Source organism: Paralichthys olivaceus, chromosome 7 (genome assembly GCF_024713975.1).
Source record: "Paralichthys olivaceus isolate ysfri-2021 chromosome 7, ASM2471397v2, whole genome shotgun sequence".
NCBI classification, from domain to species: domain Eukaryota; kingdom Metazoa; phylum Chordata; class Actinopteri; order Pleuronectiformes; family Paralichthyidae; genus Paralichthys; species Paralichthys olivaceus.
This window is the reverse complement of record NC_091099.1, coordinates 22,478,570-22,492,232: the sequence shown is the minus strand read 5'-3', so window position 1 is coordinate 22,492,232 and position 13,663 is coordinate 22,478,570. Positions and strand designations below refer to the sequence as shown.

The 13,663-nt window shown below is 39.9% G+C and overlaps 1 protein-coding gene across 6 annotated transcripts; it reads left to right on the top strand.

Annotated features, from left to right (window-relative positions):
* Window positions 1-558: 558 nt before the first annotated feature.
* tnnt3a (troponin T type 3a (skeletal, fast)) lies at window positions 559-12,424 on the top strand. 6 transcript variants are annotated; one of them, XM_069527951.1, is made up of 14 exons: window positions 559-690; window positions 2,612-2,652; window positions 2,939-2,952; window positions 4,049-4,207; window positions 5,876-5,893; window positions 6,712-6,730; window positions 6,874-6,919; window positions 7,015-7,131; window positions 7,893-7,970; window positions 8,326-8,439; window positions 8,545-8,657; window positions 9,110-9,200; window positions 10,779-10,819; window positions 12,111-12,424. In XM_069527951.1, exons 1-14 carry the CDS (start codon window positions 568-570, stop codon window positions 12,145-12,147), a joined length of 1,011 nt encoding a protein of 336 aa, XP_069384052.1. In that variant the 5' UTR covers window positions 559-567; the 3' UTR covers window positions 12,148-12,424. The 6 variants fall into 6 exon arrangements, with proteins under 6 accessions (XP_069384052.1, XP_019934610.1, XP_069384053.1 ...); XM_020079051.2 differs by lacking the exon at window positions 10,779-10,819 and adding an exon at window positions 9,964-10,004; XM_069527952.1 differs by lacking the exon at window positions 5,876-5,893.
* The last annotated feature ends 1,239 nt before the right edge of the window (window positions 12,425-13,663 follow it).

The window sequence follows — 13,663 nt, the reverse complement described above, 5'->3', positions numbered from 1 at the left end:
GAAGAATAGGTTTGTATTTCTTCTCATTCAAGCATATTTTTCCTTTACTTCAAAAGCCGAGGCACTACAGACTAATGACCTAATGGGAAGAGGATACATTTATTTTTAATAACTCAGTTACAATCAAATTGCATGTTTTTCATGTTGTAGGTCCTTCAGGCTGTAAAACTCCTTCTAATGAATTATTTCAGACCAGAGAGTCAAGAAAATTAAGTTCAAAGACCACAAGCAGAAAATTGTTCAAACTTATTGGACTTATTTAGGCTCTTTCCTCCTTTTAATATACTGTACATTATGTTTGGAGGTTCCGAAACACCACCTGCCTCTCCCCCCTGACGTCCAACTCTTCTCTCACTCTGACTTGAAATTTGCTTGCCTAATGCAGTGCCCCCAGAATAGCAACCTGGGAGCGTCTTGGTTGCCCCCTTCTCCAAACTTGAGCCTCCCTCCTTACCAGTCAACCCTTCCATCTCCTTATTGAGTGCCAGCAGTGGGAGGGGGGTGGCAAATTCATGGACGCTGCCCCAACGCAGGCCCAGCCTCGCCCACGGCCAAGCTCCTTGACCAATGGGAATGCCGGGCAGATCGAGTGTCACTATAACAGAAGGACATAATCAGCGCGGTAAGTTTGCAGAACCTTACAGCCTGTCTCGGCCAGCAGGGAGCTCACTTCTTTCAGCTTTTTCTGAGGTAAGGAAGAAGGGAGAGTGTGAGAGTGTGAGTGGTAGAGAGGATAGGAAGCTCAAGTGCAATGTCCCCAAACATCACTCAAAATGAGGACAGCTGAGTCCAAGTGTTTTACAATCACTGCCATAGGTAGTAGAGGTTGTTGTTATTCAAAAGGAAACGGTAGTCTGAAATGATGGACAGATTGGGTGACACAGAAGAATACCCAGAGAAATCTCTTTGAATGCCAGAGAGTGTGATGTGTTTGTGTTTGAGCTCAGTGGCAATGACATCTTGTTTGGGTTGGTGATTGATTGCAGTGTCAGATGCTGAAAAGCCGTGTTGCCGGGTCTCTAAAATGCAGTAGTAAAGTGGATTCTGTTTATGGAGATAAAAGTTCAGCGATTTTCGCAGGAACAACAGCCATTACCTGAAAGGACTTTGTTGTTGTTGTGGTTCCAGTTTGGTCCAAGTCCAGAGATCCAGTGGAGGTTCATACCTGAGGGATTTACAGATGGCTTAAATCCTTTGAAGCAGCTCTCCACTTTAGGAGATGGAGGATTATACTAATGAGTTATGGAACATTATGAGAATAGCCACAATTAATCCTGATGTTGTTTTGTGATATTTGAATTTACTTCGACATTGACATTGCTGTGAGTTTTTTTGAAGCAGCTTTTCTTTGCTTGTAGGTTTAATTTTTTTATTGATGTAAAGCTGCAGACAGTCGTGGGACCAAATTCCACATAGCATGAGGATAAACACTTTGACATCTTGAACAGGAGCCACAAACCTCCAGACTGGATGTAAACTCATTACATGCTGTTTGTTTTTCTAGACTGCCAATATTACATAATGGTGTGAACACTTTGAAAACAATTTTGGAATTCATTAGACTGAAAGAACAAATAGAAGGAAGCCAGGCATTAGAACTTTAACCTTCATGGCTTCCTCTCAAGGTTTATTTTAATTCATGAGTAAAGTGGCCGCAGTCAGCAGGGAGCCTCAGGAAGATGATTGAAGGAACTATGTGAGGGCGAGATGGCCAGATAAGGATATGAAGGTGGAATTATGGGTCCAGGGGAAGGAACCCAATCTTCAACATTGGGTCCACTGAAACCAGATCTGGGACCTGTGCAGCTGTCTGGTGGAAATAGCTGTGATGTTGGGATGCCTTCATGGTGGCCTCACGCTAATGAAGCTGATGGGCAACTAATACAAAATTAAGTCACTGGTAGATTAAATTGTGAATAAATTCAGGTCATCTATGTTTATGATTGCATTATCAGATACTGCATCCAGGTCAGAATTTTACAGCTGGATGCCAACAGGATCTTGTGCTAATGATTTTAGAAGTGACAGATATTGTCTTTAACACCTTTAATGCCAAAAGGATGCAGTGATCAGAGAGGGCAGAAGGTTGACCTCTACCTTGGCCCCATTAAGTTTTCCATTAATTTTTTTCCTGCAACATAAATCTTCTCTCAGCAATTGAAAAAAGACCATTGGACCAAACAGACCAAAATTCTATGTTTGGCTCCCTTCTCATTTATCATCTGAGAAGCAGATTCTGGACTGAGGCTCGAATTTCAGTCCACGGTCTCACGCTAATTATAAACTGAAGAGGTTTGGATGTGACACATTCTGAAAATGCCTCAAAGATGATATGCAGGGGAAATATTGAATATCACTGTGAAATATCTAAAATGAAAAGGAAGTAAAACAAGTGAAAAATTTGTTTCTTTTTTAGTGAACCAAGCTTATTTTTTTTATTTTTAGGGTGGGAGAAAAATATGCACAGGCAAGCAGGTGGGGTTTGGTTAGGGTGGGGCAGGCAGCAGATATTTAAGACATCTGCAACTTAATCCTGAACTATTAATACACAAGCTGCTCAGTCGCTCCTTGCAGACTGACTTTAAGTTCTTCTCTTCTCTCTTGCCTCCAGGTTGCAAAGTCCACTGTCACCATGTCTGACACAGAGGAAGTGTAAGTCAATTCAAATTGTCATTCACTAATTAAACATTTCTTAAAAGTGTAGGAAAAACCATCTCAAATTTAAGGTCCACCAACTAGCTTAGTGGCTGTCAAGAGATTCTCTGTGTTGACCTCTTATGTTCAATGCAGTCGACGGCTTTGGGAAAAGCTAGTACGTAGACCTTGATTTAAGATTATTTTGCCAAACCAATGTTTCCAAAGACAAGAATGAATATTTATGAATTTTGACAATTAGCTTCAATTCTAAGTCCGAATTTCTTTCCTTTCTGTCTTGCAGTGATCAGGTCGAGGGTAAGTAGCCACATTTTTCTCAATTACAAAACCAATAAATTCTGCAAAATTAGGTCCAGGTACAGTCTGGAGTTCCATGTTAAATCCCAGTATTATTTCTGAATCTTGCCTAACCGACTTTCCATCCCCTTTAGAAAGTTAATTGCACAGGACAAATTTGTACGTTTACAGGTTTGGCTTGACTCCTCCAGATTCAAGTTGTGCAATAATGTTCTCACTTTTGAGCAAATCTGCACATAGCCCATATTTTCCTCCCGCTGTAGCATGGTTGCAGGCACCAACGGTGGCAACAGGACAGTGCCAAATATGCTGTGTGAAATCCAAATCTAAATTGATGTTATCTGGTTTGCACAAGCCTGCACTGAACTGTTGGCAAGGTTTCCTGCAGCTCTGCATGTCCATCTGCAACTGTAGCCTACAGTCCTCCTGAGCTGAACACACTTTCAGATCAAAGTGACTTAAGGGAAGTTTGAACCCAGGAGAACTGTGCTGCATATGCTTAGCATGAATCTCCAGTGTACCCAGATTTTGAATTTAATTCTGTCAAAAATGGGTACAATGGGATCTTTTGATAATGTTCTTCTGCTCCTTTTTTTCTCTTGGACGGACGTGAAGAATACGATGGTAAGACACAGCCTGCAGACTCCGGACGATAAGTCTTACGTCACTGATACTAATTTGTCAATCACCTTTTGACGACGTGTGTTTTTACCACCACATGTACTTTTTATGGCATGCTGGTTAACACTAACACTGTTCAAATTAATTAAAAGACATTGGTTAAAACAAAGATCGCGACGGGATAGTTTTTTTGTTCAAACAGACAGTTCCAGTGCAGGTATTTCCAGGAATCATTCACATTTCATCCACCACAACTGACCATCAACGACTGACCTTTTCCTTCCTGTGCTAGCTTGCTCTCCAGCTGCTTTAATGCCATCCGGTGGTAGTCCCCACCACCATGTATCTTCTCATTTCTCGCATCTCCTGTTATCTACTCACTCCGAACACCTCCATTCCTTTCCCTTTACTTCTGCTTCCATTAACCCTCTCACTGCCCTTCCTCTCCCCTGGTGATTCGATGCATGTTGTGTAGCTGTAGAAGAGGAGGTAGTAGAGGAAGTAGAGGTGGCCCCTGAGGCGGCCCCTGAGCCAGAGGCAGAACCACAGCCAGAGCCAGAACCAGAACCAGAACCAGAACCAGTGGTAGAACCAGAACCAGAACCAGAGCCTGAGCCTGAGCCTGAGCCTGAAGGTATGTGGCATGGAGGGGGAAGGGGCTATTCTCTCATCCTTTCCCAGGCGACAGGTGCGCTCCACTGTCTAAAGCCAGCCAGACAGATCCCACTAATCCTAATCTGCACACATGATCATCATGTCTGCTAATGCTATTGCTACCTTCCTTTCTCCTCTACCCAAAGCAAAGACAGTCCGTACCTGCAGCACTCAAAGGCTGCAAGTTGGGATGAGATTAATATATCTATTCATGAAAACATATGCTGATATGATCTTGTCTGAAGCACTTGACAAAGGATGTGAGTAATATTTGAAGGCCAATAACCTTGTGCTGACATAAAGACCCTAAATCCTGCCTCACATCAATGTTATCTTCTGATCCTTTCGATCTGTTTGCTCTCCGATCCGTTAGCTTTCTGATCTGTTAGCTTTCTGCTTTCAAAACATTTTCGGACAAAAAAGCATTAAAAACAATTTTTGAAAAGCTGACCTGTGTCATTTTGATGTAAATTGCCATCTATTCTAAAACTGTAGTGGAGACTAAGCATTTGATCATCAGAAATATTTGTCTGTACTTGCTATTTGTTGTTTGCAACCAACATGTTAGCATACAGTACAATTGTCCAAGGTTAAACTTTTTAGAAAGTGATCTGTGATCTGTGATCTGATTTATCCAGAGACTGGAGATTAAGATTTCAAATCTGGTTTGTGTTTATTCAAATGAACTGAAATGAAATGAAATTATTACAATTCTCACTTTTTTTGTCAATTTCTCCTTGGGTAGCATTGAACAGCTGCAAACAAAAATCAGAATATACTTCTAGTCAATGTACTGTACTGTATGCTAACAAGTTAGCCTTCACAGAGGACAGAGTTGTCTTCTTAAAACAAAGTGATTCTTTTAAAAATAAAATTCAAATTAAAGACTAATGTTAGTCTCTTGTTTCAGTCTAACTCTACTTATACTACTGTACCACATGTACTCCAAGTATGGAGTACATGGTTGCTTTTTCATTACTGTGACATCTGATGAAGGTGAGCTTCAGATTAAATACATACTATAACTTTTACTGCCAAGCATGGACATGTTACATATGTTAATCTAATTTAAAAGAGAAGAGAAAAAGATGGTTTCATCTTTTCCAATATATTTTACCTGATGGACGTCACCTCTTAATGCTCAGATGCTGGTGGGAAAGTCCTCCACGTCACTGTTGTATTCATGTGTTGCTGATGATGATGAAAACTACAATTATTATAAACATTTCTACCTGAATCCTCTGACTTTCCATCTTCTACATTGTAATTTCTGAAACATCCAATGGCACATGAATACAGGGTCAAATGTTGAAGGGCTCACACTTGCTGTTTGAAAGTAAAACTGTGGCTTCAACAAATCAAGACTTAAGTAAGTTCTCAAATAATCTTCTGAGATCTGTCCAGGTATTTCCAATTGCTAACACATTATTTATGGATACAAGTAAATTCAGATGCCTTTTTCTCAGTCTTATTTCCTTTATTTGTTTGTGGTAGCTGGTAATATTGGAGATATTTGAGAATTTACATTAATTAATAATCCTCCTCATCTCTGAGCCAGTTACTAGTGATGCTGAACCTGTTTTAATTCTAATGTGCCTGCTAATGCTCTTGTCTATTCTGCTTTATTTTCAATGCTTGCTGCATGCAGATGCTGTTGAAGAGGAAGGTATGTTGAATTCAAACTTATAACAAATCTGAAATCTGTCATTCTGGTTTTGGGAGGACTGCAGTGTCCAGGTCGGAAATTTTATCTGAAAATCCAAGAGAGCAATTTGAAATGCAAATTTGTGAAAAGAAAATTTAATTTAACCCCCTCCCCACCCACCCACAAAAACACATTCACATGCACATGGACACACCCATATTATAAATATATGAGCGTTCAAAAAGGTTAAGACTGCAAGTGGAGAAGAAGGGCGTAAGAATATGAAATGCTAACAAGCTTTACTGCACAGCGACCCCCACCTTTACACTCTTGCTATGCCCTTCGTCATCTGCATGGCATGGAGCCGCCAGAATCTGGGTTAAATCCAAAGAAGGAACTGGGGAAATTATTTGCTTGTGTAAAACAGTTTTGGGGTCAAGCCAAAAGAAAAGGTAAATAAAAGTCACTTTTTGGGAAAAAAAAAAAGCAACATACTAAGGCTTTAAGAAAAATCTTACAAAAATGTTATAATAACACACTTGAGCTGCACTCAAAGCAAGATGACATGTTGATATTCACAAAACTTCATCATACTCTTACAACTTTTGGATTCTTTAGTTTTCTTTTTATATGTGAAGTTTTCATTTGTTTGCTCTGGTTCACCAGTTTTTCTAACCCTAACCTTCAATGTTACATAATTCTATCTTTTTTTTATCTTAATCTAATCTGTCATATAGAGCCAAAACTATACAGTCTAATGCCTTAGAGAATTGAAATAATCAGCTTTGTTTCTAACCCAATGACATGTACTTGTCCCCTCTTCATTTCCTAACCTGCAGAGGAGAAGCCAAAGTTCAAGTAAGTGTCTTTCTCATGTCGTCTCACCTCGAATGATTTCTGCAGACATTTTGGTCTGAGCCATTTGGCTGAAAACACAAAAAGCAACCTTACACTCAGAGTTGTGTCAGCGCACTTAAGACCCACTCACTCTACTCTTGTAGGCCCAGCGCTCCAAAAATCCCAGATGGTGAGAAAGTGGACTTTGATGTAAGTTGATCTAAAGTAACAACATGAAGGATTTCTGTCAATTAGCATTTGTTTCTCTGCAGGGCTGAGTGTTGCTCTGCTCTTCTGCCCCGCAGGACATCCAGAAGAAACGTCAGAACAAGGACCTGGTCGAGCTGCAGGGCCTGATCGATGCGCACTTCGAGCACAGGAAGAAGGAAGAGGAGGAGCTGATTGCCCTCAAGGAGAGGATTGTGAGTTTTCAGTCGATGGCATCACTCTGTGACAGGAAACAACTCAGGGACGACGGTCAAAGGAAGATGGCCCAACATTTCATATAACATTTATGAATATAAACAAACCCCAACATTCATTATTGTTAAATCATCTTTTATGGCAAACAGATAATATCTCACTCACATTCATATTTCATTTTCTAAAGACCTACCAACTGCTTCACCTCTATTAAGATACACTAAGCCAGCTACTTTGTAAAGCTACAGTTTTACTTTTACTGTTTGACCTGACTAAGTACCTTTGGACTTAGTCAGGTCAAAACTTTCAAACTTCTCATCTAACTTACAGTTAAAAAAAAAAATACTTTCAGTAAAAGTGGATTATTTATTTTACCTTTGTGCATAATCTTTATTCAATCATAAACCAGAAATTAGATACAGGACATTGGCAACTGAAATGTAAAAAAACTAAAGATATTTATATTTTAAAACTCATTGCTTTTCCTTACTAAAAAAGTCTTCTTACGTAAAAACTATTCATATAAGACTTTTTTTCTTTAAGCAAACACAAACGATTTCAGACAGCATGGTGCAATGACATTGTCAATATCCTAAAACAAGAAAAAAATGCCAAAAATAAAACTTGAAAATTAGCTTGGAGTTTTTTAAAAGCTTAGCAACAGACTGAATATTGTCTTTCCTCTCTAGAGATTGTATTGGCTTTTCAGTCAGTTGTGTAGAATAAAGCGCTTGACGCCGTGATTGCTTGTCTGTGGCAGGAGAAGCGTCGTGCCGAGAGGGCCGAGCAGCAGAGGGTCCGTGCCGAGAAGGAAAAGGAGCGCCAGGCCAGACGTGAGGTTCGTGGTTCTATCACATTTCATTTTTCAAGAGAATACGACTCATGTTTCTCATTTTATTTGTTACTAGTCAAGAACTGGTGCGAAGAGCCTCACTCTCAGTTTGAACCTTATGTATTTTTCCATGTTTCATATTCACAATTCACGTTCCTGATAATATTTGATATGAAAATGCTTTATTTGCCATTTCTTGTCTCTGGCTTTAGCTGTAATCTGATTGTGCATTACAATACTTCAAGTGTCACATTATAACTTTGCATCTGTTCGTCATTATTCTTCCTGTTTCCTTCCTGAGAGGTGCGTGTGGATTGGAAGTCTCACTCACTCAGCCGTGTTCTCTGTTTTTGTAAAACAGGAGGAGAGGCGGATCAAGGAGGAGAACGATGCCAAGAAGAAGATGGATGAGGAGGCCAAGAAGAAGTCAGCTCTGTCCAGCATGGGCTCCAACTACAGCAGTCACCTGCAGAGAGTCAGTACACACTCCTATATCGTCCGCAGCCGTGTCTTGTTTTCTGGATAGCTGTTAACCTGCTTCTCTACTGTGTGTTATTGTGTGTGTGTCTGCATGGAACAGGCTGACCAGAAGAGAGGTGGAAAGAAAGAGACTGAGAGGGAGAAGAAGAAGAAGATCCTGGCCGCCAGGCGCAAGCAACTCAACATCGACCATCTGAACGAAGACAAGCTGAAGTACTTAGTAGTCAATGCTCCCACACACACTTCACCTTTTTCTCCATGTCAGTGTATATTCATAGCCAGATTTTCTCAATTATAAATCTGAGCTTATTTTTTGATGGCGTGTTTCATGCCACTTTAAATGAACTTAAAATTAACTGATTAATGTAGAACATAATAAGCAGCACAAATCATAGTAAAAGTAATTATTTGTTGTGCAGAAGAATTAAGTTATCAGTACTTCAACTGACGACAACAATATAATACTGCTTACACATGAATATATAAACATGTATCTTCTATATTATAAGATCATATCACCCTTTATACATTCAGTACTTTTAAAATGAATACACTGAAACACCTGACTCTGACTGGACTAACATATTTAAGTTCTCCCTGCACATGGAGCATCAGCTGTTGTGTTGGAAGCTAATCTTTTCTTCCTGTTCTTGTGCTGTTTGCAGGGACAAGATCAATGAGCTGCATGAATGGATGACCCAGCTTGAGTCTGAGAAGTTTGACCACATGGAGAGACTGAAGAGGCAGAAGTATGAGGTGAGACTTCAACCATGTCGCCTCACATTATCGTGACCCTCAGTAATGTTCACTGTGTTGACTGTCTGTTATACTCAGGTTTAGGATCCCCTATTGATTGTGGCTGATGTTTTTTCTTTACATTTCCTGTAAAGATTCAGTAGCTTTGAAATGTGCCATGAAATGACAACATGCAACACTTTTGGAACCTAAAAGCAAAATTGTGGGTCGATAAAAGTTGAGATGGTGAAAAGCAAACGAATCTTGATTAGAACTAAGGTTTTTATTCTTTACTTATATAATTTATTTACTAACAGGTTGAAGAAAGATAAGAAAAACATAATTTAGCATTGGATTTGAAATTAAATCAAAGTCAGACTTATTTATAAAAATGTAATTTTAAATTGTTTTTTGAAAAGGTCCTATAATATATGTATATTGATATTCATCACTGAGAGCCTTTATCAAAAGGTGCATGACAATTAAGATCCACAGCTTGGTCTCTGGGTACGTACCTCCTCCTTCTGTTCACATCCATTTGAAAATGTTACTTGTTTTGTTTGTTTGTTTGTTTTAACCATTGTTTACCTTCTAGTTTATTTATCTTGATATGTTTGAGCTATATGAATAGTTTAAATTCCAGAAATCTTTCAAGGAATCAGAACCAGCGATGTAGTTGTTCTTATTGTTGCTTGGTGACGGCCTTGTCCTGAGGTGAGCGTTCAGCTGAGCGTCCCGTCACCACCGGATTTGAACCCGTGATATACTCTTTGATTTCCTCCAGGTTACAACCCTGCGTAAGAGAGTGGAGGAGCTCAGTAAATTGTAAGTAGAGCTGGGCAGGGCGTCACGCCTGCCGCCTCCAGGCTCGCTGCATGTTAGCATGAAGGAAGGTCAGAGAACCAGAGCGCCACCTTTGGTCGAGAGACACCACTGAAGAAGAGACAACTGAAGGGTTTGTTTCCAAAAGTGACGTCTGTTTCCTGAAGATTCACTCTGGAAAAATGACAAAGCAAAGTGAGGAAGTTTAATGTCCTCTGTCTTTTAAAACAGTACCACAGCTTTAATAAGGAGGTTTGTTAGCATCTGTCAGACTCGATAAGGTTTGAGCTAAACATGAGTCAGTTATCTTGACTGCATTTTTAATCATTTCTAAATAACAGTTTAGTTCATTTTTTTTAGACGTTTTTTATTAACAGAGACATTTTGGAATCAAACTCTTCAGGTGTTTAAATGAGTGCTCAGACAGGTGAGTAAGAGCCGATGAAGTCAAACGTCTCTGAACCAGCCATGTGTCTTCTTGGGGAAATATATACGACAGGCGTTTTAAAGCACAAGTGATCAGAAAATCAGTTATTTACAAAATTCAGGATGAGACTTCATCATAGAAACTGAATATCTAGTTCAAATCAAACTAAAGTAAAAACATTGTAAACACTGATCATATGCACGCCTGCCATATTGCTTTCCCATGATGCCTCGGTCTGCAGCTTTTAGCCCATGGAGCCTGTTCAGAAGAAGAGAGGGACGGGAGTTGGTCTCCTGCAACGTAAACGTGTCCTGGTGGGTGTTAAAGCTGCTGCTGTATCGTTTTTTCAGGTGCTCACGCATAGGAAACGCATTGATGAGTTGCAGAAGCAGTAAGTACTGTCGCTGCTGCGTTCACTGACAGATAGTAATCTCAGAACTCTAAAAACATAACTTCATAACTCCATTTAACGCCAACTTGCTGTTTGGGTGAGCATCACAACCCTTCTCTCCATGAGACATAACTGTCATAACATAAACACAGCTGTTTATGGCAGGAAACCATTAGAACAAAAAAAGCTCCAGCTCTTTTTTTTTTATTTTTTGTTTGTTTACAAGCAACTGAATTCTGACATTTCAGAATCTGCATTTAGGATGAACTCTAAGGCTGAGCTGAGGCTTTTACCCCATGATAATCCAAATTTATATAGATTCAAACAAGCCATAAAAGCACCAAATCCCCACTAACACCACCAACCAACCCAAACCCTCATCCAAACTGTGTGGCAGTCAGCTCTGCAGCAGAGGACCCCATCACAGGCCATACACATGTTACACAACACGGCAGCTGCAGGACTGTGCTGCCACCAGCTTCTAATAAATAATCTATTCCCTCAGCAGGTCAGAGTTTTAGACTTTAAAACTGTCATGCCTTTAGCAAATATTATAGTGACTGACAAATGATTATATTATGCTGAAAACTACAGTTTTTAAAACAAAACACTTACATAACAAAAATAACAGATTTTATTACCCGAAACAATGCATCCTTTTGCCCTTGTCCTCATACTGACACATTCACTTCAGTGTGTGGGAGAGCCATTACAACAGCCACTCCAAAGATGTCCATATTAGGCTGGTAGCTGTTGGACTCAGTAATGATTTGGTCTGTGCAGGTAAGGTCTGCATGAGTGTGTCACTGACGAGTGGTGTTCCAGCCTGGAAATGTTGTTTTTATGTTTTCTGTGTGATTCCAAGAAAAGTACTTTTGTGAAATTACATATTCATTTAGTTATTTAGTAGACTTGAGTTAGGCTTATTATTTGGTGATCGAGGCAGATAATTCATGTGTATCAAGCCTCCATTTATCAATACACAAAACATGGGGACTTGATATTGTGGATTTCTATGTCAGAAATTTAAAAAAACCCTGATCCAGCATGGTTGTACAAACCTTAGTATTTATGTATAGATATTTTTGAGGGAACAAAAAAACACTTTTCTATGACTTCACTATTGCTTAGGAGCCATTGAGCAAGGCACCAATCCCTGATTACTCAACTGTGCACAAGATCACACGTGTGGGTTTTCATGAACGTGCGCAGCCGTCAGCTATCCCACGTGTAAAATGTTGAAAATAACCCCATAGTTCTGACACGTGTCCCATTTTCTTTTGTATTACAGCAGCAAGAAGGGAGCCGCCGCCCGCCGCAGAAAGTAAACGAGCCCTCGCCTCTGCTCAGAAACCAAACTGCGATCGTCTCGGACTAGCGCCTGATGAAGCAACGCACATTGTGGCAAAGGTCGCACCTCAGAAGAAGCAAGAAATGCTGTGGTTCACCCAGAAGTTACCAGCTCACGTCTTAATTTATGCAACCAGGAGCCTTTAGCTGCTGTTCAATAGGAATAAAAAGTACTAAAACTGATTCGCCTTCTCGCTTCCTCACAATCGACTGTTTGGTTCTCACTATTTTTGTAAATAAAGTGTGACTCTTCAAGCCATGTCTATAGATCTGTTGTTCTTCAGAAATCAATAAAGTTCAGTATTTTTAGTCATGTAATTAGTCATTTGTTCGGCACTGTTTTCTTAGTGCAGGGTTAAATTGGACTTGGTGCTTCATGATGTAGTCACAAAAAAAAAGACCATCACCACAAAGTCAAAAACTTGTATTGTATCCACCAGACTCTCAAGACAGTGGTATTTTATTATAACAAAGAATTGTGCTAAAGAAAAAAGGAACATAGGGGATTTGATTTGCATAATTACATCATAGTTGTTAAATTTACAAATGAGGGCCTTTGCAAAAGTGAATGGTCTGTGTTTATATCAATCTTTTAAGGTCTGGATGACCTCATTTCTGTGCAGCACTTTCTCTATCAAACATTCACAGCCGTCAGAGGCAATTTGAGATTCACTAATTTGCCCAAAGGCAGGCTGAACGAGGCAGACTGGGATCAAACTGCCGGCATTCTGGTTCATAGACAACCAGCTCTACCCCCCGAGCCAAATGCAGCCACCTTTGAGAAGTATTGAGCATATCTGAAAAATACATATCTGAAAGTTAAGTAGCTTAACGTCAAGGGTTTTTGTAAGAAGAACATATTAGGTGAAAAAGATCCATCAGTTCTCCAGAGAATGGCTGTCTGCATGGAATGATTTATGTCATTATTATTTATTAAGGTTTTTTGAGGTTTGGATGAAATAATCTGAATAATGTCAGCATGTGTTGGGGAGAACAGGAAGCAGGCCTGTGGCTAGGTCTATAAAACCCAGCAGAGCACCATCAGTTTGGTGGCCATGATGATTGAAGCTAGGGGCAGATGATAATGTGGGTGAGGGCTCAACTCCAGATGAGTTCATCTGAGTCGGGATCTACTACAGAGACAACATCAGGGCTGATGTGGTCACGCCTCTTGGTTCTGGTTAAAAGCCTGGCAGCTGAGTTCAAGAGTCTCGAGTCCATCAAAAGAGTTTTGGATGAAATACAAATAAAATGGGTGTGAAGAAATAAAAGCAAGAAAAACTGTCTGTGTCTCTCTTGAAATATGTGAAACTGGCAGTGAATATGTGCGATTCCCAAATTTAGCACATTTTTTATTACTGAGGAGATCTAAACCATTTATACTCTGCCTGTTGCTGGTAGAGCACATCTAATGCTGTGTGGTTGTACATTCCAGCAGCTGGGAACACAAAGCTGCTTCATAAATGTATGATTTCACCCTCACAATAAAGACAG